We start from the raw sequence: 23,382 nt of genomic DNA, 5'->3' as shown, positions 1-23,382 counted from the left end.
GGGCCCGGACTCAACCCAGGTTTGACTCGGGTTCGATTCAGGCTGGACTCGGGCTGAGCACGGGCTAGGCACCAGCTCACCTGAATTTGAAATTCAAATTTCAAATTTTAAATAAAGTATTTAAATGCTGTCTTAATTAAAATTAATTCAGGAGTTAATTATTTCCATTTAATCCTCCCTGGATTTGGAAATCAATGAATTCCCCGCCAAGGTAACGGCTCCTAACCCCGCTCGAATTCTAAAAAAAAGCCTTCTTCCTGAGCGGGTCGGCTGGATTCGCCTCCCTCGAGCTCTTCTCTCCCTTTGGCATTCCACTCAATTTTCTCATTCCTGTCGTTGCAACCAGGAAGCTCGCCCGCTCTCCTCCTCTCCACGCCGAAGCCGCTCGATCCTGCCTCCCGCCACTGAAGCCGCTCGATCCCGTCTCCACTCGATCCCGCACTGAAGCCGCTCGATCCCGTCTCCGCTGGATCCCGCACCGAAGCCGCTTGCTCTCTCCCGTCTCCCGCACCGAAGCCGTAGAGCTCGATCCTGTTCCTCCCTCTGCGACTCCCTCACATACCGAAACTCTCGCATCTGCTTTCCTCTTCCTCACGCAGTAGAAGCCGCTTCTCTCTTCCTCGCCAGACATTCAGCCCTGCTCCTATTCATTCACAGCGCTCGGCCTCCTCTTTTACTGGCTCACCCAAGAAGCCTTGCCTCCCTCCCTCAATTCGCTTTCTCACCCACACGCCTTTTCCTCCTTTTTTTTGCTGAAACCTTCGCAGGAGCTCGGGCCATTGACAACGTCGTAACGAGATTGTATCTTGCAGAGAGCAGCGGAGCTCTCATCTCCTTCTCCTCTGCTCCCGTCCGGAATCTTCAACTAGTTGGTGACCATTTCTCCTCTGACAAGCTTTATTTCCTTTTGCTTTTATTATTGCACTTGTCCTATGAATCATTATGTTCTACAACGATTCGCTTAATACGGATCTAGGAAAAGGATGCACACACATACCACACAGTTTTTTTTATATATTCACATATGTAATACCTAAATTACATTTTCTTTTACAGAAAATCCACACTAGCTATGCATGAACTGGTATATTTCACTGTTTAAAAATTAACTTGGTGGACTTTCTTATGTGATACAAATGATTTAGGCTATGCAAATGGATAAAGTTTTTTTTTTTTTAGGTGTTATATATGTAAATGTATAAGAATTATGTGGTATATATATGTATATCTATCTAGTTGGGCTGAATTGGATGAACTTGCCTTCATAAATCCTGTGGCAAAATGGTTCCAAATCCTTACAAATTCTTTTCAAATCCTGTCATCAAACAGCCCAAAAGTTTGTTAAAACACTGCAGAGGTTCGGCCGCTAAACAACCCTTCAATAGCACCCAAAACATAGGTCAAATCAGTCATGAATCACCACTCGAACCCCTTCGCAACGCTGTTGGAATCCTATAGTTGGACAGCCCCAGGAAAACCTCAAAACTTGTTAGTGCCTTCACTGTTTTAAACTCTTTTAAACTTATCCTTTTGAGATTGACCAGAGTGCCGCGTGGAATAGTTCAAAATGCGTTTTAGGCAGCTTTAATGTTGTTTGGAGGGCCTACACAACCCCCAAAACTCGCCTAAAACCTACCCCACTTCATTTTAAAGCTTACTCGAGAAGCTGCAAGAGAAGCATTGTGGGGACTTTACAAGCTCATTAAGCTGGACTGCATTTGTTTTAAGCTCTATGTTAGTTGGAAATTGATTCGGCTTAGCTTTATGCAGAATCTGAAACCGTACAAGCATGTTAGTTGTTGCCCGGTGTCGTAGGAAACCGTAGAGTTGCTGCCCCGAGCTATAAGAGCTGTAGGACCGTTGTCCAATGCTTCTAGTCGCTGCCCACCTCTGTTCGGATTCGTAGGAAGCCGCATAGGTGCTGCCCATTGTTGTTTGGGTTCATAGGAACTCATACAGGTGCTATTCGAAATTCCTAGCTGCTGTCCGGAGTCATAGGATCACCGTACACATTTGCTAGCAAACATAATGATGGTGGCGGTGGCAGAACTGGCTCAAACACCTCTCTAGGCGTATTCAGGAGCAGACAAATATTTTAGTCTTTTAGTAGAAGAAGTGGCTGACAGTCATTGTAAGAAACTACTGGATGTGTGAGTGATCGATCAACTTGTGAATTTGGCCGCGAGGTGGGGGTCAATATAAATTAAGAATCAAATTAGAAAAATTCCCATGACAATTTGTCTATGAAAAAATTGGTGGCAGTATGAAGTCAATCAATACGAATGAAGAAGCTGACAATAATATAAAAAGCCAATTAACATTCTACAAAATAGACAGCGGAGAATTTGAATATCTCCATCCATTATGCTCCTGTGTATACGCATCAATATGAAATAAGATGACGAAAGCAGCGAAAAGACAATGTTAACTGGTGATTGAGTAGGGAATAATAGTATGGAAACAACTTACATCTCTATATATAAAGAATGTGAAGCGAAAATACTAAAATCTCCTGAGACATAGATGCAGCAATAAGCTTTGGTAACATAACTTGTGCAAGCTCTAGCTCAAATCATCCTCATGAACAAAATTCAAGATTAAACATATCATTACCCTTCGACTCAGACACACGTAGAGTTAAAAACAACGAGACTGTTGAAGTTGAGATTGCAATAACTGGATAGAGTAATAACTCGAGCCTTTTTATTTCCTCAAGGAGTAAAGTGCCAAAATAGTATCCTGATTATTTACATAGGGGTCAATTTTCTCCCAGAATCTATAAAAATATCAAATTAGTCTGAGACTCTTTAATTTTGGGGCTGAAATGATTCTCATGAAGAACCATTAGAGCCCCAATTTAAAGATTCTAGGGACTAATTTGAAACTTAGATAAACTCTTGGACTAAAACGACCCTATGTAAATAGTAAAGGGACTATTTTGGCACTTTACTGTTTCCTCAAGGTACCCATCCAATTTAATATTAAATATTTCAAAAAATGGTTTTAGATGATAAGAGATTAGTAAAGATTTATGTGAAATCCAATTAAAATGGTTCAGCTATGGATAGATATCATATTGGGGGTGAGGGTGGCCATAGCCATTACAATATGGTCTGTCAAGAGCATGATTTTGTTGATGAGAATATATAAGATTGTAATGATATGATCTATCAAAATAACAATACAAAAAGGAGTATATGCACCAATAAAAATTATGATACAAACCATATAATGTCCACCCCAAGTTTTCAAAAATAGGGATTCCAAGTATCATGATAAAAAGAGCAAATTTTAAGATGCCTCTTAAAATTATAATGTTCATCAGAAGGATCATGATAGGAAGCATATGCTGCATGTATAGAATACATTAGCTTAGTAATATCTTAAAGTAATGTGGAGGCCAAAAATGTATGTTCAAAGCAACGAACAATTAAGAATTTTGTTTAAGGCTGCTTCAAAAAAAAAAGCTTGAGAATGCGATCAAGTGTATGCACTATTTCAGATAAGAGAGTCTGGATACCAGAGTGAATAATGTGTTAGTGTTGGTAGTGCAGGTGCCGGTTGCGATGAAAAAAAATTGGGATTCACAACAAGTGATAATGTTATGAAAACAATGTGTAAGGCGTGAGTGACCACTAAGGATGATACACTTTGAACAAAGTCTCATGTGCAGTGCACAGACAATCATGTGTAATGAGGCAATCTAGGCTGAAATTGGGGCAGAAGTTTATAAAGCAGCAACATGAAAGAAGTGGGATGCGTTTAAAATCGCACATGTGTGGGCAGAAGGAAATGCGTGCAAGGGGCATGGATGTTGGGAAGCTTATAATAGTAATATTAGTGCAAAAAGATGTGTGATGGAACATGCCAAGTGAAGTTCGTAATCTGGATTAAGATTTGACTAGCAAGCAAGATGGAGGGGTTTGTGTTCAATCACTATAGCAAGATAACCAATAATGAAAGTAAAAACAATTTGCTTAAATACTATTGATATGGTGTAGCACAACCGAATTTAGAGAAGAGATAAATGAGTGCTGACAAGAGATACTCAAAGATAAAGAGAGGAAGAGAGAGATAAAAGAGTATGGAAAAAGAGAAGAATAGAGATAGTTGGAGAAATCCCAATATTTAATAATCATTCAATTACTTTCATACGATCTTAATGCACACTATACATAGAGTCGGGTCCTTAAAACTCACTAAAAATACTTCAAACTAATAAGAAAAGAATAATGTAATCACTTAGGATAAGAATAGTACCACCAGAAGAAGAGCAAAACTAAGAATAAAGGAGCAATCACATCAGTAAGGTGTTACTTAAAAAGAAACAAGAATATCATCCGGAAACCAAGGTTAGATCTAGGTTATTAAGATGACTCCAGCAGGATCTACTGGGCAGACAATCGAGGTCCAGATGATTAATCCAGGAAAGCAGAAGGTCCTAATTTAATTCCATAAAGAATAGGTATAAACATAACATTGACATGCAGCACCCAATCTGAAAGGTTAAGTTTAACAAAATAAAAGCATAAACAAACATGTTACATCGAAATAAAATCTTAAGAATATAAGTGAAAATCTAAACAAACTATACATTTGAATACTTAATAAGGAGAGGATATTGGACGAGAAGTAATTAAAATAAAAAAAAATCAAATAGAGCCAAAGAAAGAAAGAAATTTTTTTGAACTAATCAAGTTGAAGAGGCCACGGCATTGTTTGTAAATAAAGAATGATTTATTCATCCAAGGACTATCCAAAAACATTTCCAAAGCCTAAAAGGGAAACATTCATGAACGCATACAACAAGCATCCTTCCATGACAACATGTCTCACCAATATGAACATAGCCGTACTGCCATCCAAAACGCTTCATAGATACATTCACAACTAGCATTAGTGTTTCATTGATGGCATGGAATCACTAACGAGGAAAATCATGAAATGCATGATGCTGTTTGCATAAGATATAAGCGGATCATTTTAAAAGAGATAAAATGGCGATAAAGATCGTATTATCATCTTTTTTAATTCTTTAGCAAGTCAGAACATGAAAACATGCAACTTGATTTAACTTATAATAGAAGTTACACTTAAAACAAGTTACTTGCACATAGTCATTATGATCTCAGCTCTATTTACAAAAATATTCAAATCATATTTAGAACATGGCAGAGTTGCTTAACATATAAGCATATAAATATGGCATATGCAATGCATGGAGTTTTTGTTTGAGGGGTTTATTTCAAAATGGCTGCTTCCATCACTCGAATATATATAGCTTTATTATGTCAATGAAATAACAAAAATGAATAATTAACATAAATGAAATAAAACAATTGACTTGCCGTAGTTAACTTGTTTAATGTTCCATCAATCTGCATGAAGTATGCCTGCACATATTTAGGGAAACTTAGTACGTAACTTGGATAGCCATTATGTTCAGCAATTTAAAGGTTTACACATAAAAAAAGACAAGAATGTAATAGTCTTCATGACCTCAAGTAACATTTCTAGCTCCTCAACATCATTTTCATTCCCATGAAGTGTTGCTGCACTTGCCTTGCTTGCTCTAGATATCTTTGAGCCTATAGTTGGTGAACCAGGTCCCCAAATAGTAGCAACAGAGCCACTTACAGGTGATGACGCACCAGCCAATTTTCTTGACAAATACAGATCTGCCATGTCGTCATCATCATCTAGTAATTGCTCAAGCTCATCCCTAACCTAAGAAAGTAAAATATGGTACAAGTCAAGTTCATTACACAATTTTTAGCAGCTAAAATTTATGTCACAATGTGCTCGAATTTTTACCATAACTGTAAAAACATTATTCAAATACATTGGATAAAAATTATAATGATGGTCATAAACATTTTACACAAAATAGAAATAAATTACAAGATACTCTGTAAATTATAATATGATAAAAAAAAGATCCTGACCACAAAAAATTGCAGAAAGAAAAGGCAATCATGAAATGCTTTCATGCATGAATACTGAAATGCAAGAATCCTCTAACCAATTACTCATTTAAGGGTCAATAGATCCACATAAAAAATAACTACAAAAAAAAAGTTGAAACCTTTAGGGATCATATAAAATTATTGGCATGGCGCGTGAAGGAATACTATCCTTCTAAACCAAGTAAAATGGTGCACTTTATAAAATTTGCTAGTCAATAATTCATATGAGGTTTCTGACTATCAAAATGGTGAATGAGCTCTGTATCAAAAATAATACTTCTACAAGATGCAATCACAGATGAACCACCATCCCAAACCTCATATGACACATTTCTTCTCGTTTTTATTTGAAAAAATTGTTATTTCTTAAATATGTAACTAATAAATTAATTTTATTCATGCAAGAGACATGAAACACAATTTCTGAAGATAGTTGCATCACTTTTACCTGATGACGTGTGAATTAGTAGAAACTGAAAACAGAAAAGAAACTTAAATTCATCAAGTTTCGGTAGGTCAACTAGAATTACTGACTAGTTTTGGATTTTAGTAAATTGCATCCATATATGCTAAGACAGTTTTTTCCTTAAAAAACAGTAGTTGTAAAATGTATATCCAAAGTCAAATATAGTTATATCATAGACATGCTTTTGAGATGTTTATCTTATTAAAATTAAGATAACTCCCAATGCCATACTTGGTATACTGCAAGTGGTATAGAAATGGAAATACAATAACCATTATTGTTGCACTTTTGCCATCTCACATGAAAAAGTCTTTGTTATTATTCTTGTCTGAATTGAAAAATATGTTCAAATAAAAATAAAATGATTTTCTTAAACCTTTTTAGACCAATTTAGCGTACGAGAAAAGCAACTTAATATAAAATGGCAGGATACACATCTAGAAAACTCAAGCAAATATTAGTAATTTACTTTTCAAATCATTTATGCACATGACATTAGGATCTCTCAAAAGCCTCATCTGCTAATGAATTGCCACCGTATTACGCTAAAGTTGATGCAAAATAAACATATGTAAGTGAACTTGGAACCAATTTATCGAAAAAAATAAACAATTTTTAGAAACATATCTCACTGATTAAGAACCACAAACAGAATGCAACGACTAACATCCTGTATTTAACTATTCATTCAAAAACAACAAATCACAACAAAGTCTGTTAAAGAAAAGTGGCCATGTGCTTTCAGCTGACTTGGCTAACTAGATAATACTACATTAACGCACAATGTTTTGCTGGTCATAACAAAAAAGAAATTTATGGAATCATCTATATTGATTTCCCCTCAAGCACTTCAAAATCTAGAACTTCAACACAAATAGAAGAATAAATGCGTCTTAAGAATAGGGTGGGCACTTCCAAAAAATGATAAACACACATTGCATTATTCTGCAAGTTATTAAGCATGCATAACTAAGAATAAGTGTAGTTCTTCTTCAAAGCCATTCATGGACAATTTACACTAACAAGACCGTGCAAACTTGTAATCCATTGCCACGAAAGAGTACACCCTTTAACTGCCGTATAGAAAAGCCCATAAATCTAATAGCCACATTGATAAGCTTCTTCCGCTTCATCTCCTAAGTCTACAAATTGAGCTTCACACATATATTTTTGATTTTTCTTGAGATATAATAAAAATATTAAAGAATAAATGAAATATCAACAAAATATTAGTTAATAAGCTACAGATAATCAGATTGATTTCACTCCTCGACAGCAGTATGACGGAAAAAAAAAGCCATGGCACACAAAATTCATCTGTAAGACTAGCACTTCAAGCAAGAAGCAAAAAAACCCATCACACATAATAGAAACAAATCACACACGTCAAAAATCATTTCAGATGGTAGAACCATATGAAATTAACATAACAAGCCACTTAATGAAACGAAAAGTATTTTTCAGCCAACCATATGGTGCAGGATTAGACCAAAAGCCTTTACTTTCACATGCATTTTTTCACTTAAGCTTATGTATTGGAAAAAGCCAGTGTATGTAAGAATATACCTTCTGAACCCGAGCAGTCAATCTAGTCATTGCACTCTTCAATTTCCTCACCCGGTCCAGATTTCGGCTGCTAATCTGCAGGTCATGATTACACCTGATAACCAATTCACCATGACAATGGAGAAGGATTTGATCGAAAGAAAACAACAGCCAAAAAAAAGGATGAGCAAACTATGCTGCATGGGGAAAAGTTAAACTGGATTTAATAGGGTCAGCCCAACTAGAGTATGACCAGCAATGTAAAGAGAATAATCAGACCCTATTTACTGTATACAAAGAGAAATATAAACTTTAACAATATAACGAAAAAAAAAACATTAAACAATAAATACTGTGAAAAATTAAATAAGATATGGTAAACTAAGCAAATATTGTTGCAAATTGATAACAAGTGGCATGCGGAATATACAAAAAAAACAAACTTATATTGTTAGGCAGTTCTGCTAAAATTTTGAATATTTCAAGTCATCTTATCAAACCATCATTGCGATCAAGGTGACCAAGTATTGTCTTGACATTTTCAGTATACATAGATACAGGCACATGAAAAGCACTTTAATGTCAAGTATCTTTTTCAAACAAAATATTATTCAGTTCACAATTATTAAAAGGGGCATTTACATACATACCAAACAATTCTTATGCATTTGCATATCTAACACCAAAACTTTAGTATTGACATACACAGCACTCAAATCTTTAATATTACATTAAAAATACCACTATTACCTACTTTTAAACAGTTAAATACACCTTTTTGTGCATAGTCTTTTCAACAAAATGTTACAAATGTAAATATAAAAGTTAGGTGTTAGATATGTAAATATTTAAAAAATTGTGTGGTATGTATGTAAATTTTCCTTATTAAAAATATTCCACTTTTTCTTGATGTAATTAAATTCATTGATCCATATCAACATGGATGAAAATACAAGGAACCAAGCTATAATCACAGGTGTAAACTCAACTATACCATTTCCACGGTATCAGAAAATGGCAATGGTAAGGTAGTAACAATTGCTTTGTTCCAGGTGAACTACAAAATTATGACTAAAAGAAAAACGATTTGTTTGCGATTTCAAAAGCATAAACATAAGAAAGTGCGAGGAAAAAATTCTCACAAACCTTTGAAGTAAGTTCATCCAAGGCTGGGTAGGCAGCTGTCTCCAGTTCTGTTGTTCGGGCATCAAGAAAGCTGCAAATTGCTTCCAGAGCAACTTCCAGGGCTCGGAACTCGAAAGGGGATTCTACATCAATCATGTCTTACCTTTAAGAAATATAGTAGAAGCAATTGGTATGCATATGATTAGTAAGGAAAAATCCATATTTCACCATTCCTTTTTTTTTTCGGTTAGTTTTCTAACAAAGTTAAAAAGAAGGCAGTAAATATGTCTTTTATGCATCCAGCCATTCATTCTGTAGGTGCTTGCATAAATTGGAGATCAACCTAAAATTGTAATATAACATGGAGGATATGGGCTTTGTTAAGTAGAGCCTAAAACCCCGATGTTTTTGAAAAGGGAGCCACTAGTAAGCTGGTATTTGAACTTAATGATGCAAATATTGTGATTGTTCGTTAAATGATACTAACTTCATTTTCCTTAATCATCATTTAATTTCTTAGAAGCAATTTAATAGGGATGATAGAATTAGCGCCCCAATAATGATGACTTTTTTGTAAATAAAATTACAATCTCATGTAACTCAATAGTTGGTAATTGAGAACATCAGATAATATTAGGCTGCTTACTCAGTAAGTCTTGCATAAATTGGTTGTAAACCTAAACATAGAAAATAACATTGACTACTTCTGGCTGTTGTTAGATTACATTAATACCCTGACCATTTTGAAAAAGTAGAACTAGTAGGGTGATGCTTGTACTTGATGATGCAAATATTATGTTGTACATTAAATGATACTACCTTCATTCTCTTTAATCATCATTTATTGATTTGATGAGATTCAATAAATTTGATTGAATTAAAAATTAAAAGTGATTTCATTTTGGGTGAATAAATTTCAGTTTGATGCTTCAAAAATTATGCGCCAAAATAAAGTAGTTGTGGTGAAACAAATAGGAATAGATTGGGTCTAATATGAGCGCATCAAATTTTAACCCAAAATTTGCAAGCTGATAGAGGGGATATATATATATATATATATATATATAGATATATATAATATATATACATGTATCTCTTGTTTCTATTATATATATATATATATATATGTCTTCAATCTCTTTAAGGTATGTTTAGTCCGTCAAAAATAAATATGCTCCATATTTTGCTTCAATGTGCTTCAATCTCTTTAAGGTATGTTTAGTCCGTCAAAAATAAATATGCTCCATATTTTGCTTCAATGTGCTTCAATCTCTTTAAGGTATGTTTAGTCCGTCAAAAATAAATATGCTCCATATTTTGCTCTATTTGTTATGGATGAGACTCTTGCTTAATTTTTTTTCCAAACATGGGAGTGCAAATTTTTTTAGTACTTCAGCTTGGTATCAAAGTTTGGTGATTGTGCATGATGATCTACATTGACTTAGTCTTGAATTCCCAAATCCAGTAAGTCGTTTATATTCAAGCACATTGAATTTGACCATGATTATAGATCACAATTATGAATCAAGTCTCAGAGACTTCAACCATGTCTCCTCTTCAAATTCCCAACTTAAACAACACCAAGTACACAAATTGGAAGACTAGCATCAAATCCTAATTAATCAACCAGGATCCAAAAAAAGTGGTCAATGGCGTGGAGACCATTATACGAAGCCGATTTACTGAAAAAAAATGGAAGCAAGAAGAATGCTGAGAATCAAAGATGAAAATTTATGATAAAGCTCAAAGTTCATAAGGATGGGGAACATCTTATATAAGTGCTCTCAACAACGGAGAAGCGAGGAGGCAGTGGCAAATCATAGTTGGTAGATAAATAGATATTTTCAAATTCAGCATGGAAAAGGAACACCTGTAAATTCAAAGTAGAAGTAACCAAATAAGCCACAGGATATCTTCTCGGCTCTCCACTCTATAACCAACAAGACACAAATCCAATTTTTAGAGAATGAGGATGCATTACTAAAGCAAGTTGATAGACAAAATATAGACTCTCTAATTGGCTTTCCACCATCTTAGCTTTTTCCTGAAGCTAGGATATTGTTTGATGACATTTGCATCCTTGATTCGAGTACTAATTATAATGAAAATACACATGAAAGAGCTTCTTTTATTGACTTAGCTTTCATTTATCAGCAATGGATATTGTATTCTTGAGATAAAAGTTTATTTTTTTATTTTTCAAATAACATAAAAACGACATTGTAATGTTTATATAAACAATAATTTTTCTATAATGTTAACGTTTATGGTAAGTTTATCATTAAAGAGAGAAAAGTGAATAAGCGTTATGTTCTATCTGCTGACAGTTCTAATGATGGCAGAACTCTCAAACATGATAATGCTGATATGTGATCTGCTAGATCAGCTCAAGTGAGTCACAACATGCTTAGTAAGATACAAAGAAAAAATGTGATCATCTACCATCTTCATCCAAAAGTGACTATCGGAGATGTATTGAATGCTAGCGAGGCAAGGTGCACCAAGTTCTTTCAAGGAGGCTTGAGCCAACCAGTAAGGTTCACAAATGATTATCTCATCCAGATGTTACTTGCAATAAGACTCGATTGGAGGCAAAAGAATACAAAAGTTCAAAAAATTGATCATTTGAGACCTTTTCTTAAATGGCTCAACTGAAATCTATTCACATCTTTCTTACTGTGACCATTAATTAAGGGTGAAATTTATGTCAAGCGAATACTTTTCTCTATAATGATCTCTCCGAAGAATTTTATAAGAAGATATTTCACAAGGGGTGGAGCTTCCTTAATTAAAAGTTTAAGCATGAGTGGTGGAGCTTCCTCTTAATTATTAAGAGAATCACTTTACAGATAGCTCCAAGAAAATTTTGTGGTAGATCACCTCAGTGTTTCTAGAAGAGAGCTTGGTGATCTCTATTGATTCATCAATATAAGAGAGTAATAAAATTTAATACCACATTATCTTCATAGAATAATTACTCTTTCTAAAACAATTAGTCTACATACTTGCTTTATTTTATATTTTTATATGGATATTATTTAATTTCCAAGATCTATTAATTGTTATTTTCATGTATGACAAACACAAATTATTATTTATAACAAATTGAATAATCAGGAAGCTATTGTAGAAACTGATAATGGAATATCATTTTCCCATGTTGCAAAAGTTCCTATCGTCTAGTGTGTTGTTGTTTAATGCTGTTACAATTAAAATGCAGAGCCCTGCAATTAATGTTGTTCTTCAAGAAAATAAAAAAGAGCAATTTTTTTTTTAAATGAAACTGCTGGAAGCGGATTCAAAGCAAATATTGATCTGTGCATGCACAGATGAAGCATGATTTCAGATGAACGTGCAATTTTCTAGAATGAAATAAGCTCAACTTACCATCTTCATCAGGAACTTCTAAATCATGCAAACCACTCAAGTTCTCCCTCCCTTCGCCTTGCTGCGTAGCCATAGGCTGTAGGCGTCTCCGAAGTTCCTCCACAATCGGGATAACATTGTCATCGAAAGGATCCCTCAGCAAAACCTGCTCCAAGCCACCAATCAAATAATAATAATAATAGTAATAATAAACAATTACAAGTTAACCTCGCAGACATCAGTAAAAACTAGAGAGAAAAACTTCGAATCCAAGGAAAACAAAAAACAATGTACCTCTTCAGAAGTTATAATCGCCTTGATATGCTGCTCGTCAAACAAAACAATCAAATCATCAGCACTAAACAAACAAATAACTAAACCCAAAGAACGAATAACAACACAGACGAGAAAAAGAACTCTTATCAAGCACCTCGAGATTGAGAACAATCGCCTGTTCCCTGCCCAATATAGTAGAAGGATATGAGAGGAGGGGGTCGAGGATCCGCAGATCCCGAGCATGGATCTGAACTCGGTGCATGATTGCATACTTATCCACATCCAGGATTGTCTCTTCCCCGGTGGAATCCAGTAAAATCCAGCTCCTCGCCGCCGCCTTCTTCTTTAACCCCTCCATAGCCGACGTCGGCGTCGTCGCCCCGTCGCGCGCCACTAATCCAGCCATAAGCTCAAAACTCACTCTCCCAACCACAAGAAAGATCACATCACCTCCGATGATCACCGGAACGCAAAATCTCTCCCAATCGACGGAGAGAGAGAGGGAGAGAGAGAGAGAATCGGTGCAACTTCAGTGTTTCTGGTTTGCTCCCCGCCTCTAAATTTTAATTGAAGTGTTTGCAAATCAATCAACGGAGGGAACCAGGTGCTGATTCGCACTTAAAACTCGCTAATTATGTGTTAGCTTGTACAATGAAATCTCATTCCTCGATACTGCTTTAAGATTTGCTTACACATAGCTTTAATGGATTGCACGAATCCTGAAGAGTTCGGCATGGGGATGACGCTTCTGTGGGTCCACCAATAGTCTAATTAATAAGAGTTCAGTGGTTTTAATACATAGGCTCTGGACAGCGCAGAGGTTGGACGACGAGTTATTTCCGATTTGTCGGATTATACGCCGAGTGCGTACACCCGAAACTCGAAGGAAAGGACAAAATGATTACACCAATTGGTGGGGCAGCGCTGTAAATTTACTGTGCATTTGAGTCAGTATTTGAGGATAAATGTTGTTCGACTTCGATCGTGGGATTTGACTCATGGCTTGCGTTTAATTTAAGTTTAATCTAAATATGTAAACATGTTTTTGGATAAACGGGCGAAAAGCTCGATCCAAACGCTAACGTAGTGTTTTCAAAAACGCCCCCGCACTTATAAACTGCCTCAAACATGCCCTTAGATCCAAGATCATTAAAGAATTCAAAATTTTAAGTTATGAATTAAAATTTTAAGTCAATTTTTTTAAGCAGTCAACTCCAATTCAAATCGAAATCGAACCGTTAAGAGTCTTATTAATTAGGAATGTGAGTTTAACAAATTTAACCCAAAGATTATTAATCGTTCAAAAATTGATATGAATTTTGGTCTGAATCGAGATCTGAATTACGAGCCAAAATTTTAGTTTAAATTTTTTTTAAGCAGATTTTGAGCCGATCCCAACTCGGCTTGAGATCAGATCATTAACAACTCTATCCTTGAGTGACATTTATAATCCAGAGGTAAATTGATTATGATAACAAGCTATTTTAAGATTGATAATTGAGCCACACAATTTTTATGTATTTATGATTCATTTATTTAAGAAACATTTACATATATACCACCTAATTTCTCTATATGTATATATCTAATAGCCAAATCTTGCTCTTTACATTTGGAACACCCAAATCCTTAATATCATATCATAAATATAACTAATTTAAATTTTAAAATATGAAATACATTTTTTTCTTATATAGATAAAGTGGTATGGATGTAAAAATTACACTGTGAATTAAATACATAAATACAAAAGAATTATGTGGTATGTATGCAAATCTTCTTTTATTTTGTTGGATTTTGTATTATCTTTTGTGGACACGCTTTGAGAGTTTAGAATCGAGTGAAAGAGAGAAAAAAGAGTAGAGTGATTCAAGAGTTTAATGTCGAGAGAAACAGGAGAGAGAGACCCCTTTACTTGTATTTTTATCTCCTATTTATATATCCTTCATCAGCTACCTGGTCCCTCGCCTGTGATAGATCTCCAACTAGGAGGACAAGCGGGGGAGCGCCATCCCTCATAATCACGTAGCAGCGGGTAGTCGAGATTGGGTGGCGTCGGTTGGCTGCAGATTCTGTGTAGGAGCTGTTCGCTCGCCTGGATGCTGAAGTAGCGGCTCTGCAGACAGAGCTTGTCGCTCTTCAAAGTGAGATGAATGAGCTGTTGCACGAACTGGAGGTGCTCTGCGGGTTGTTTGATTTGATGAGGTTCAACCAGGAAGCCGATCGGATGGATCAGGTTCATCGCCTCGGTCAGATATTTTTTCTCAAAATGTCTTGGGCGGATCTTGTGGCCTATGTGAGGTATCTGGAGAAACTTGCTGCCGAGAGGATCTACGCCTCACTCTAGATGGATCTGACAGCTACCGAGCGGGGAACCATCTCTAGAGCTTGGACTTATCCCGGGCTTGGAGATGCGGTTTCTCATGATCGTCATTGAATTGTCTGTTGGTTGCTTAACTCGAAGAAAAGCTCTTTTATCTTGTTTGTTCGCTCCCTTTGAGATTCGTGCCGACATTTCTAATGCATACATATTCAATGAAAAAAAAACCAACCTAAGTGAAAAGGGTTGTGGCCGATAATTGGAGAGAATAGTTCTTTTCATGATAACTTTAAATTTTAGTTAGATATTATATGGTTTATCATTACCCTCTTTTAAATAAATTAATTCTTGAAATTAATCTTACTAGTGGATATAATCGAAAAAATAAATTAATTTGAAGTTTTATTATTATTATTATTATTTGTTTGACATTTAGCAATAAAAAATACAATACTAAAGTTGATATGAAGAGAAGAGAGATAAAGGTGTACAATTTAGTAAGTACACTTGTGAGTTATTTTGGATTTAGTTTGATATACTGTTCAAGTGTTAAATTCGATTAGGTTAAAAGATATTTTTTTTAGTAACCCCGTAGGAAGTTTTATTTCATCCAAAAAAATAGTTAGAATATGGGGGTGGCCAATAGATCTACTACAATCCATCACACTTACAACTCACTTAAGAAAATAAAAATCCTAAGAAACCTTGGCCACAATACAACTCACGCAAAAGAAGAAAAAAAATCACATATTAACACAAATAAAGAGAACATTTAACGTATTCCCTTTAATAACCTGAGCTGAGCAAGTTCCATAGGAGCCTTATTAGAAAAAATGTAATTCTGAGACTTCAAACCTTCCCCTCCCGATGTATGAACATCCACAGAACCTGCACAAAATTCATAAGAACCGAAATTCTCTTCAGCTGAATAACAAGATTCCAAGGATAATCCTTCTTCTTGCAACAATAGCTCCACAAATCGTAAGAGTCCATTTCCATACATATATTACCCTAGCCACATTCAACAACAATTTCCAACTCCACAATTACAGCTTCTGCTTCAGCAATAATAGAAGAAGAAGCTAAAGAAGAGCATAGAACCAACTTTTGATTATCAAATTCATATGCAATCTTTGAATTTTAGCTCGCCCGATAAGTCATGATGTGAATATCATAAGATTTTTTAGATCAACAAGACTCGAGCGAACATGTCTCGTTCGAAAGTCCTGACATCATTTCGAGCTCCTTGACCCTAAAATATCCACTTTTTGCGGCTTATAAGGACCCAAGGCAATGACTAGTAGCATCTACCATGCCAACATCACGATGTCAGGTCCAGCTCCATGGCTCCTTGATATTTTTAAGCCCCTGACATTTATGATTGGATGGATATCATAATAGATACTGATATGGCACTACACACATCAACGGTGCTCTGACACCATGTCTACTATCACGAAACCTCGACTAATTGGATCCCAAAAGCGGATTTTGATTGGACAACCGCCATGATGGTTATTGATGTGGCATCATTCATTTCTGTTGTGTCCCAACACCTTCAATCAAGCCACGATGTCTAAGTTAGGGGTTTAATCAAGTTGAGTCGAGCTTGAGCCACCCTTGGATTGAGCTTGTGCTTGATTAATTGTATTGAGTTTGAGCACGAGCTTAAGTCTAGAAGTTCGAGCCAGCTAACGAGCCCACTTATTTTATTATGAAAGAGAAAAATAATATTAATTTAAGGTAGAGTTATAATAAAATGACAAAGAGAATGAGCAATTATGAGAGAAATAATAAGAAACCACTTAATATAAAAAATAAAATATTATTTTTGAAATTTTTTTATTACTTTAAAAATAAAGTTTTCAAATTTAATATATTTTAAGTATATTTTATATTTATTTTTTTTAAATGAGCAGACTCACTAGCAAATGAGTCGAGTTGGGGCTAGCTTGAGGTTGGCGTGTTTGCACGTCAAGCTCAGCTCACAAACCACCTATCAAGCTAAGCTCGAACAGACTCACAAGTTGTCATGACTCACTTACACCTCTATTTTTACTTAACACACGTCAGATTTTGAGCTACACACCTTATTTTGTTGGCTGATGTGACATCTGCCACGTTAGCAGCATCCTGATGTCATATTCAAAGTCGGTATAAAAGGGACAACCCTATGTTGTCCCAAAGATTGGCTTCGTTGAGTATGTTGGGCATTTAAAAGCTTCTTATAGCCAGTCATGAGACTATTTGAGTTCCTCTAGCCTTTTTGACACCTTCTCTTCCCCTTAAGTGGAGTTTTCTGGCATTGAAGGTGTTATCCATTGAAGTCATAGGAGCTTTCAGAGTGGTCGACCAAGCCTTAAGGCTTTGTAGATCATTCAATCATTCCATAGATGATGGTTTTTTTTCCTTCGTGATTTCCTTTTTAGAAAAGCTCTAGGCACAATGTCAGAAGAGGTAGGCTAGGTTGATTTTAGAGACAAATCGGGCAAGGTTCGCACATTTTTCATCGTATAACCTCATTTTTGAGTGCCTCCTTTGAGGTTATGAATTTAGATATGCCCTGACACTAAAACATTACTCCTGTTAATTTCATTGTGATGATCCTATTTTGGCCTTAAAATGATGTGAATGTCGCTTCTCAACATATGGGCATTATTTTACTCTTTGTGGTAGCCACACAACATTACTTTCACAATAGTGCAAGGCCATCACACTCGGTTCTGCTTCAATGCCTAGATGGCGTTTTCCATTTTTGCAACACTAAATCCTTAGGACTTTGTCATAGTGTTGATCTCAGCACTATGGCCCTAGATGGACCTTGTTTCTACCCAGGCTAATGTCGTGACCCCAATTCATGTGCCACAGTTATAGTCCTAACCTTATGGTCTAGTGACATATTCTTTATCGATAGAAACATGACATCGAGGTCTTCTCTCACAGTAATAACACTGACCTTTGGCACTATAGCACAAGGAGTTAATCAAGTTTATCCCTGCTTCATTGTAAGCATGTAATCGATGTGCTATTTTGTGTAGTGCAGCAAATACAAGGCACTCGTTGTTCCGTTGGGACCAATTTTTACCAATAAGGAAACCAATAAAATTTTTTTCCATCATAAAACTTGAAGAAGCTAATGGTTTTCTCTTTTTGATCGTTGGTACACCCTTCCATATAGGTGGAAAACTTTTTGGCATGTCTTTAAACCATGTTTGGTTTTTCTGAATGATTGGGTCCTTTATATGTATAGATCATCGACCCGGGGACTTGCCATCCTAAACCACTGGTACACCCTTTCATATGGGCATTGGTTCAACCTTAATCGACTGGTTGACATGCCTTATATCATTTATATCATCATTTAACATGACTAAAAGTAAGCTTGTTTTCTCCAAATTTTCACCTTTTTTATGCTAACTAGGCGAGGTGTGTGGGATAGTATTTAAGTCATGCCACAGACTACATTTAGAATGTATTGTTTGTCAACATGTCCATTATTCTCTCCAGAGTTAAAAGGGGTAGACCTCTAAGTACCATTTGTTGGTGTTAGGGTGTCACCTCCTTTTACTTCTAAATCCTTAAAAATTATTCTATGAAGCCATCTTCATAACATCAAACTACCCTCTCTATGATGATGGGAGAGGTGATTTACACATTTATGTATTTAAAAGCTTGTGGTTCTTTGCACATGTGTGCCCTGCATGTTTACCCGCATTTGTATGCATGACTTCTGTGTCAGTTTCATGATGTTTGGACTATGAGTTTGAGGTTTTGGGGTTCAATCACCAAAACATATTGAATATGAATTTTGTATGAATTCCTAATTTTATCATCTTCTAATGAAATTTGACCTAGTGTTATTGTTGGTAGGGTTTAGCTCATGAGGCACACCCTTTCTGGTATGTTTTGTGTTGGTAGGGTTTCATCTTTGACCTTTGTTAGTGCTGGAGTAAGGTGTTCGATGTGTTCCTGATCAAGATAATATTATAAGCTCTATGTGGGGTGACTAAGCATTGTAGTTGAGTCATCCATTCCTCCTTTTTGTGTAGATTTCGTGTCCACACCCTTTGCAAGTATAATCACCACTCAACTTTTTTGGTACAAACAGAGTCAAAGGAGCTTAAATGTTTCTTTTCTTTGACTTTGGATCACTTCATATGATGCATCCCATGGGTTATTAAGAAAGTGATCCACAGTCAGATTGGGATGAATTCTTTCACGACTTAGTAGATTTATGGTTCAATAGTCTAGAATGATGGGTCCATGAAGCCCAACCAGGTTATCTCTACATTTCTATGTTTTTTTCTGATCTATCCCTCATAGGCACAATCATTTCCTTTGCTGGGTCTTTTGTAAGCACGTATTGTAAGCCCTTTTAGCTTAGTGATGGCTACCAACGAGGTTACAATTCTTCCGATGGTTAGAGGATTTCTCCTTATCGAGACTACTAAAAATCACATTGACTACCAATGTTTCAGAACTATTTAAGCAAACAAATTAACTTTTATTATATGTTTTCCTAGATATCCCCTTTGATGCAATTAGCAATGAGGATACATAGTCGTGGGAGGTCTCTTTGAACCCAAAATAAAATAAATTTGATTTTCTATTCTAATTTGGTTACAAAAGTCTTTTCTATAGGGAGATTCTTGTATATTCTCTCGGATCGAGTAAGATCTGATTTACTTGGGATCACTCTTCTCTAGTTTATATTAAAAAAGATTTCTTTTTGTAGCTACACCTTTTATTTCATTTCATTTTTTTTTTTCCATTTTTAATTTTCCTCTTTCTTCCTTAGCTTTTATAAGCAAAGGTGACCTAGAAAAAGGACGGATTTGGAAAAGGGACAAACACAAAGAAGGTCATTCTAGCCAAGGCAGAAAGAGGCACGAACACCAATGGTGGGTACTCTCCTCTACCATATCGCTAATTATAAAAAAGAAGAAGGCATTAGACCAAGGGAGTTACTCTTGGCTCATGCTCTATGGTTTCCCTTATAAACACTATTATCTGCTCCTTAAGTTCGTTAATCTACTACATTATAAACTCTCTGATGCACTTTATATTGTTTTATACTACAATGTTGCTTGGTTTTACTCTTTGGATAACTCATCTTCCTATTTGTGGCATGTTTCACACTTACCACACCTTTCATGATATTAGATTATGAATTGTATGTTGATTCAAACACTAAACAAAAGAGTTTGAATGATAGAAAGGCAAGAGCACATATAACAAATACTTTAAAAAAAAAATAAGTGCTCTTCGATTTCTCAAAATCAATTACTATTGTTGCAATAACCATTCGTATTTATAGATGGGTTAACATATATGTTCTAAATAGTATATTAATTTTATAAGAATATTAATAGATATGTTATATATCCCCATTCTCTCCTTCTAGCATGCTCGTTATAATGATTTTTTTTTGTAACACCTTGCCATGATAATTGGTCCCTTCATAAATGTTCTCATTTTGGCATTTTATCTTTAATAATGCCCTCGCCACTCAATTGGTTATTGATGTGAGCGGCCAAGGTCTCAATCGGTTTGGAGGATTCACTATTAAATTTGTCATATATGCTTGGCCAGGTTGGTCTCTTGGGCGAGATAACTGAGCTACAATGGTTGACAAACATTGCTTGACCATCTCAGACAAACTATCTAGTTGTGTCACTTGATCAAGCTCCTTAGGCAAAGGGTCTAACCGAGTTGTCTTGCTATATGGATTAACTAGCTTACATCTCATCTTAAAGTTGGTGCAAAGAATTTGATCTTATACTTATTTTACATGAAAATCTTGCATAACAAATAAATAAAAAAAGTATAAAACACAAAAAGTTTCTATTTGAAAAACTCAAACCAGAAAAATTTGTGGCCTAACCCATAAAAAATAATCTACCATAATAGTTAAAATTATAAATGATTGCTCTTTTCTTTAATTAGAGAAGAAATGATTACCGAGTAATGTACTACACACTAATTTATACTTTGGCAACTCAAGTGTAGATTGAATATGACGTGATGACAGTTAAGTGATAATGATTTGATGATAATAATCGAGAGATGAAGATCTAGGAACTACAATTGGGTGCTAGTCTCAGATGATGATGGTTGAATAATAATAGTTGACAATAGCAGTTGTACGATATTACTGGTAGGACAATAATTGTCAAGTGATGACAATCAAACCATGATGGTTGAGTGATTATATTTGAGTGATGGCTTGGATAATGATGATTAGGTAATGGTGGCGGGACAATAGTGATAGGATGTCTGTAGTTGGACAAAACTCTAAAATTTTACAAATCTCTATACTCCACTCAAGCCTAGGACCCCCTTCAAATAGAGATTGAGGCTATTCATAATTTATTTATGGCATTTTAGTAAATATAACAAAAGCCTAAAAACACATCATAGGATGAATCATATTGATCTCTTTAATTATGGTTTATTCAATAGAATTTTGCCTTAATAACCTCAAAATTAAGCAATCCCAAACCTGTTAAATTCCTCTCATCAAGTTTAATGTAACTATAAACATATAAGATTTGAATATATTTTAGTCTTTTTATTGATACATCACACTTTTTAAATATATTTTACGTGTTCGATTTTAACTCGTCTGTACTCGAATTAAATCACTGTCAATATTGTTAGATTTAGTTGTTGCATTTGACCATTAATATGTCAAAATTAAAACTCCAATGATCTTAAGTTTAATTAGAAATTATATCATCTATAAGAGCAATTTATTATTTATATATATTCTTATTTTCTTATTTATATGAAATTAGGTGATTTTTCCAATTCAAGCAGTCTCTCAATCAAGCTGCAGCCGCGTGTCAAAATTTAAAATAATTGCAGTGTTTGCTAATTAATCAGCGGAGGGAACCAGGTTAGTAAATAATTGAGCACCATCTACTCATTCAAAACAAGCTGCAGCTCAGCCCTTATATTTGCATCTGGTACTAATCTCAAAAATAACCAAAAATAAAACTTATAACCTATTGTGAGGGTAATCTTTTGAATCTGCAGGGGTTACCTCCTAGCAATCTGGTGAATGATTCTGGACTAAAAATATTGACGAAAATGTTACTCACTCAAATGCGAAAATATCACGATGGGTAAGAGTACATGAATTGACCTCGAACTTTGACTCATCACAATGTATGGATTCTTAGCATGTAATTAACATGTCAACATTAATGATTATAAACTTGAGCTATGTTTTATATGTTCACAACTTTAATAATGATTTTTGGTCATTTGTGTACATTTATCTATATTTGTCTTAAAATTTTCAGTTTTGTAAAAGTAATTCTATTTCATGTATGCACTTCAGAAGATCACTAAGCATATGGGATAGTTGTAGTTGTTTGAAAAATATGTCAAACTACTGCAGAAGAAACTGTTGTTCAAGAAGCTACGATTGCTATTACAATTTATTTTTTTAAAAAGTCGGACCATAACTTTTTGACAGTCATCACACTTAGGAAGATCAGTTTACAAAATACAGCTTTTCCATCACATTTCTTAACGATATAGGCAAAACACAATTTTGTTAAACGCCCTAATTGTGCCGCTGCAACTACCCCCAAACAGAGAGCCCCAATTTTTTTAACTCAGGCAGAAGTATTGAACCAAAACTGCATATTGGCATAATGATATCTTTCTTATTCTAACAAATTTTAGGGACGTTTACAAACATACAACACAATGTTTATGTTACATGTATAGCACCCAAATCTTTAACACTACAAAAAATACCACTATTACTAGCATTTTAAAAGCGAATACACATTTTCATGGTTAGGTTTTTGATACCAAAATATTATAAATAAAAATATTAAGCTTTATGTGATAGACATGTAAATTCATATGAATTGTGTGTTATGTATGTAAATTTCCCTAAACTTTGTTTCTGTTCTTCATATCCTGTTTTGCAGTCAAAACAAAAGCACCATTCACATGAAACCTCCTTGAGTTCCATATAAAACTCTTGAAAGCCATTTACTGTCATTCTTACTGATGAAACTAATTCTATAGTTTGGGACACTGGAATTGGTAATCCTGTAATTTTTATTTTGGTCAGCCAAAACTCCAAATAAATTATAAAAAAAAGTAGTGATGCAGATATTTTTCACTCAAGTACCTTACTCTTCTAATATTAATAAGTTGAATATTTATCAATTTCTCAATACTTCGATCGTGGCACGTGTAAACACATTGGTTCAGTAGTTCAAAAAAATCACCTGGGTGCTTATATGTAAATATCAATGTTTCGGGCAGTTTGTAAGTAATCATCCCTAAAAATT

The 23,382-nt window shown here is 35.0% G+C and overlaps 1 protein-coding gene across 1 annotated transcript in view; it reads right to left on the bottom strand.

Moving 5' to 3' along the window:
* LOC110028519 (magnesium transporter MRS2-I-like) overlaps positions 1 to 13,318 on the bottom strand; it is a 29,904-nt gene extending 16,586 nt beyond the window's left edge. Inside the window, exons 1-7 of the mRNA XM_020730414.1 lie at positions 12,899 to 13,318; positions 12,763 to 12,792; positions 12,490 to 12,634; positions 9,124 to 9,245; positions 7,999 to 8,073; positions 5,500 to 5,727; positions 5,349 to 5,393 (exon numbers count right to left, since the gene is read on the bottom strand). Coding sequence (XP_020586073.1) covers positions 5,349 to 5,393; positions 5,500 to 5,727; positions 7,999 to 8,073; positions 9,124 to 9,245; positions 12,490 to 12,634; positions 12,763 to 12,792; positions 12,899 to 13,150 — 897 coding nt within the window. The 5' untranslated portion in view covers positions 13,151 to 13,318. The remainder of the gene's footprint in view (positions 1 to 5,348; positions 5,394 to 5,499; positions 5,728 to 7,998; positions 8,074 to 9,123; positions 9,246 to 12,489; positions 12,635 to 12,762; positions 12,793 to 12,898) is intronic.
* Between the last annotated feature and the right edge of the window lie 10,064 nt (positions 13,319 to 23,382).

This window comes from Phalaenopsis equestris, unplaced genomic scaffold (assembly GCF_001263595.1).
Source record: "Phalaenopsis equestris unplaced genomic scaffold, ASM126359v1 Scaffold000513, whole genome shotgun sequence".
NCBI classification, from domain to species: Eukaryota; Viridiplantae; Streptophyta; class Magnoliopsida; order Asparagales; family Orchidaceae; genus Phalaenopsis; species Phalaenopsis equestris.
The sequence above is the reverse complement of the archived record's forward strand: the minus strand, read 5'-3'. Positions and strand labels throughout refer to the sequence as shown.